This window comes from Lactuca sativa, chromosome 8 (assembly GCF_002870075.4).
Source record: "Lactuca sativa cultivar Salinas chromosome 8, Lsat_Salinas_v11, whole genome shotgun sequence".
Lineage (NCBI taxonomy): Eukaryota > Viridiplantae > Streptophyta > Magnoliopsida > Asterales > Asteraceae > Lactuca > Lactuca sativa.
This window is the reverse complement of record NC_056630.2, coordinates 146689771-146695291: the sequence shown is the minus strand read 5'-3', so window position 1 is coordinate 146695291 and position 5521 is coordinate 146689771. Positions and strand designations below refer to the sequence as shown.

Genomic DNA, 5521 nt, shown 5'->3' with positions numbered 1-5521 from the left:
TTGCTTTCAAACTCATGTATGAAATGTTTTCTCATGTTGTGAAGAAGCATATCACATTGATAGAACCACGTTAAATATTATATATTTCTATGTATGATTTATTTTTGTTTATTCCTAAGTAACAATTATTAAAAGTTGAAAGAGATAACGTAGAAGAGACCGACCGATAATCGATGACGACTTCTCCTTAAACCAACCGTTGCCTAAACCTCATTGCACTCCATAGGACCACAAACCCATTTCATTTTATGCAAATTAGGAATGTATGCCATCTGACTTTTAGGTTCTAATACATACTTATCTTTAAATTGCCTTATTAATATGACTACCACTGGAAATAAGATGATCAAACTTTGACAATAGTAACCAATATACACATGAAAATACCATATGCAAATTGTGACATTCCTTTAAATTAAAACAAGTACTAGTTTGATGATTGTATTATGGAATACAATACGTTTTGATTATTGTTCTATGAAGTTATGTATTTGATGATTATGATCTTGCTTTCCAAAGATAAAGAAAATGATTTTAGACAAGTTTGCCCCCGAGTTAACAAATGGTGTCAAAACCTTGGCGCCATTCAGAAGGGCAGTTTGGGAACTTCAATCAAGAAGAAGCCAACATTCTGAACCAAACTAAAGGGACCAGAAGATGATCATCCTGTAACGTGTGGCCTTCGCACTCTCGTATCTTTATATATTTTTGATTATTTTTTTTTTCAAATTTCATAAAATCAAATGCACTAAACCGGAAACCCCACCTCCATCTCACAAGAATCGGATCCATTGCACTTTTTTAGGAAACCTCTAGAATCTCGGCAAACCCGAATTCCTGTAATGGCGACGGTGGCCAAATTTCCGACAATTCCGACGGATTGCCACCACAGAAGCACTCAATCGGCGCCTCTGCAACTGGGATTCTGCCGGAGATCAATCTTTTGGGATCCAATACCAGTTTCTAGACGTGGGCTGTATGTGCAACCCTGTAGGTCGTTTAAGAGAGATGATGACGAAAAAGATAAAGGTAGTTCCAGAAATTTGGGGGATTTTAAGCTCGATGGTAATAAGTTAATGGAAGCTGTTAAATCTTTGATTTTACCAAAGGATGATTCGATCGAGAAGCTGGAGGAGAATTTGTCAAAGGTTAGTTCTTCAATTTTATTCCCCAACAATTCATAAGTATATATACAGTTAATTTATTTGTTATTTATTATTTATATGATTAATTGTCATTGGAATCAATATATTATATGTATATGATGATTAACTTATGTATTAGTTTATATTTAAAATATATTTTTTAATAATACCAAATATAATATTTGTTTAAACCCATGGGTCTACAACTAGTTTTGAATTTATAATGGTATTATTGTTGATTTTAAAATTTTATGCAAAGTAACTTGTTAGATTATTTGAAACTTTTTTTACTTTCTTGAAAACATGTAGATTGCGCTTCATCTAGGGAGATACATCGTGACCATGATGAGCACGGGGGTAATTTTGTCAATTGGATTCAATTTGTCGGGTTAGTTCACGAGAAATGTTTTTCAAAACAAGATTCTAAAACTTTAATTTCACAAAATATTAATATTAAATTGGAATTTTGATATGAAGGTGGAGAAGGTGAAATGAATGATTTAATATGGTATAGTTGGGTTGGAGGCATTATAATTGGAACCATGATTGGTTCCAATATGGTCTTGGATGAATTTAGTCGCGCGGGTCCCAGGAATGTTGTCATAACCGGAAGGTACAAAAAATAGCATCCTACTTTCATTTTTTTTTTCGTAGTATTTTGAAAAATCTATCAATTAAATATATAACAGTATCATCCAAATACAAAATAATTTTCACTGGTATAATTAAATAGATCTTTAAAAGTACAATTTCCGAATAAAGAAAGAATTGAAAGTACAATGTTGTAAAATATATATATATTTTTTTTAAAGTATAATGTCTTACAATAAAAAAATCAGTAAAAGTAGGTTTTGTAATTACTTGATATAGTACTAGGGGACTAGGAAAAGCACTTGCGCGTGAGTTTCTACTTTCGGGGGATCATGTGGTTATTGCTTCAAGAAGGTAAGTTTTTAAATTTTGTAACCTAAGAATTTCGAGATTGTTTTACGTAAAAAGTTTATTAATCGATATTTGTCTTTATGTTTTTTTTTTTGTTCTTCTTTTAGCAAAGAATCTGTCGACATGACAATTAGAGAGCTTGAGGAGAATTTACAAGAAGGTTTGAACACCAAAATGAATTCATCTACAAAAAATCTAGAATATGCAAAAGTGATAGGCACTTCATGTGATGTTTGTGACCCTAATGATGTTAAGAAATTGGCAAACTTTGCTGTTGATCAACTTGGTTCCATTGATATTTGGGTGAGTAGTTGATGTTAAGAGAAAATTACAAAATTGGTCCCTGTACTTTCTGGTTTTTACTGTGTGTAGTCCAAAATTGAAACATTCGTTTTAATTTTGGTCCTTATTTCAATGTTTCATATCAATTATGGTTCTTGAAACCTTGAAATAAGGACTAAACTTGAAAAAAATTATTTTAAGTTTTGGTGTAAACAAGTTAAAAATCAGAAAGCACAGGGACTAATTTTGTACTCAACTCTTTTTGACGTAAGTTTAACTTTTTATAAGGGTTTTGTTTTTTTTTTTTTTTTGCCATTTAATCAATGAGTAGATAAATAATGCTGGGACAAACAAAGGATTTAGACCATTGTTGCAGTTTAGTGATGAAGATATACAACAGGTTCGTTGTTTCTTATATTTGTATATTTCAAACCCCTTTTTTGTAACTTTTTTAATTTTAGAAGTGATATTTTTTTTCTTTCTTTTGGGTGTAAATAGATTGTCTCTACGAATTTAGTTGGATCTATTCTATGCACTCGTGAAGCAATGCGTATCATGGGCAACCAACATCGAGGTGGTCATATTTTTAACATGGATGGTGCTGGATCTGGTGGGTCAAGCACCCCTTTGACCGCTGTGTAAGCCCTTTATCCAACTATCAAGCTTATCTGACATGACATGACATGATATGACATAACATATGACATGACATGACTAAAATTACATGATATGACATGACATGATATGACATGACATGAAATGACACATGACATGATATGACATGTCAATGAGACAAATTTGTTACATCCAGAAGCATGGAACAAATGCATAGTCTTGTCGTGTATAACAAATGTAGTCTAATGGTTTTCTTGATTTCTAGTCTTTTTTTTTCAAGATTTAGAATTTGGTTTCTTGTTCAATTTTAACAGATGATGGTGCTCTTTTTGTTATGGATTTTCTTGATGAAACTTGCATTCTTTGATCTTTTTTTTGTTTGCAATAGCTACGGGTCAACAAAATGTGGTCTTAGACAACTTCAATCATCATTATTCAAAGAATGCAAGAAATCTAAAGTTGGAGTTCATACAGCTTCTCCAGGCATGGTTCTCACCGATTTGCTCTTGAGGTATGCAAACCATTTCCTTTCTACTTAATGGACACATGACTTAGGCTATGTTTTGCAGACTAGCTGAAAAGCTAGCTGGTAGCTGAAAAGCTAACTGGTAGATGAAAAGCTAACTGATAGCTGAAAAGTTAGTTGGTAGCTGAAAAACTAGCTGTTAGCTTATAAGCTAGCTAACAAAAAATGACATTTGGTAAAAACTAGCCGGTAAGCTAGCTGAAAGATATAAAATGACATTAAAGGTCATTTAGAAGAATATGTTTTTTATAATTAACTAAAGATATATTCAAGAAGTTTTAAAAAAGCTTCTGAAAAGTTACTCAAAGTAGCTTTTTAAGCAGCTAACTTATCAGCTGCTTTTTGGCTTGCCAAACATGACAATTTAAAAAAACTCAAAAAATAAGCTAGCTGTGGCGCGCCAAACACAATCTTAATCCATTAAGCTATATATAAGTGTTTCTTTTCAAATATATTATGTATACATCACTTTATCCAGACAACACTTAATGACTTTGTTTTTTTTTTGGGAATGCAGTGGATCGAGTATTCAAAACAAGCAAATGTTCAACATAATATGTGAGCTTCCGGAAACCGTTGCTAGAACTTTGGTCCCACGTATGCGGGTCATAAAGGGAAGTGGTAAATCCATTAATTACTTGACCCCACCAAGAATCTTGCTTGCTTTGGTTACCGCATGGTTAAGACGAAAAAGATGGTTTGATGATGAGGTAAACAAAAAAAAAATCCCAAACTACCTGAACTGGGCCCCATACAGTCCCACCCATCATGTGAGATGTAAATCAGGTACACAACTGTGTATCTGGCTGACATAACAACCTAGTGCTCACAAGTATACAACCCTAGAACCATTTTAGTTCCAATTTCTTGTGGGTAGCTTTATTTACTAATAAAGTTTCAAACATTTTACAATCTTTTTGTTATTTACCCAAATGGGTATATGCAAAAAAGGTCTTGAATTTTTTTTTTTTTTTTTGGATTGTGTAGGGGAGAGCATTATATGCTGCAGAAGCTGATAGAATAAGAAACTGGGCAGAAAGCAGGACTCGGTTTTCTTTCACAGATGCCATTGAAATGTACACAGAAAACACTTGGGTTTCTGTGTTTTCACTTTCGGTTGTTTGTGCATTCATTATTCTCTCAAGTACAACAGGCAGTGCATCACCAGGGACTTAAAACATTCATCATATGTTCTTGAATTTTAATGAAATACAACATTATAGGATATGATCTTGCTTGATTATTTTGGTGCTTTTTTCTCCAAATCACATCCACCCATTTGTTCTAAGGGTTGAAGGGAGGATATGGTATGTGGATCTTTTGGAGTTGCATGAAGAATGTGTGTTCATGGGGATATCTATGTGAATCTTGTAAAGGAAATTAGAAAAGGCAATGGTTTAATAGTTAATGCCATTGACATCTTGTTGGACATAGATTGTAAATGTTTGGGTTAGTAATATTGTACACATCATAGTAAAACTTAATGGGTATGGACTTATGTGACGTTATTTGTAATTTTTTGTTTTATTTTTGCTACTTTTTTCACTTTTGAGGAAACCATTTTTATACCCATTTGCGGTTGATGCATCTAGCAATCATCGTTGTTGCCTTCTCTAGAGTCTAGAAACCGACAACTTGTTACGCTCAACATGATATTTGAGAACAAAAGAGGTACAACCGAAGACATGTAGAGAAGACTAATCACCTATATGTCTATATAATTTTTCAAAATGAGAAAAAACGTGAATTAGGAGTTGTAGGGATGCAATTAATGACATAAGTAGCGGGTTTTGAAAGTGTTTCTACTTTCTACTAGGAATGTTGACAACAATAAGGAACAAGTTGTTTTAATAAGATGTCTATGTTTTTAGCAACATCATTTTGTTGGGGATTATCGGTACAAGAAGATTGGTGTATATTTCCATCATATAGGTAAGTTATTGTGGAAAAAAAACGTTAGAGGTATATTACTTTTTTAAGTCACATATAAAACATTTTATGACTCCCAATT

The 5521-nt window shown here is 32.8% G+C and overlaps 1 protein-coding gene across 1 annotated transcript; it reads left to right on the top strand.

Moving 5' to 3' along the window:
• The first annotated feature begins 696 nt into the window (after nt 1–696).
• LOC111918546 (probable chlorophyll(ide) b reductase NYC1, chloroplastic) lies at nt 697–5025 on the top strand. The gene is made up of 10 exons (XM_023914198.3): nt 697–1148; nt 1455–1533; nt 1623–1758; nt 2016–2090; nt 2195–2390; nt 2701–2769; nt 2868–3007; nt 3373–3495; nt 4028–4220; nt 4498–5025. The coding sequence occupies exons 1-10, from the start codon at nt 843–845 to the stop codon at nt 4684–4686; spliced, it is 1506 nt and encodes a 501-aa protein (XP_023769966.1). The 5' UTR covers nt 697–842; the 3' UTR covers nt 4687–5025.
• Nucleotides 5026–5521: the final 496 nt, after the last annotated feature.

Bases quoted from the DNA above. Each gene is read 5' to 3' on its own strand.
- LOC111918546 (XM_023914198.3), top strand. From the start codon at position 843: ATGGCGACGGTGGCCAAATTTCCGACAATTCCGACGGATTGCCACCAC. The intron at 2,091-2,194 runs GTAAGTTTTTAA...TTCTTCTTTTAG, and splicing joins GTGGTTATTGCTTCAAGAAG to CAAAGAATCTGTCGACATGA. The intron at 3,008-3,372 runs GTAAGCCCTTTA...TGTTTGCAATAG, and splicing joins AGCACCCCTTTGACCGCTGT to CTACGGGTCAACAAAATGTG.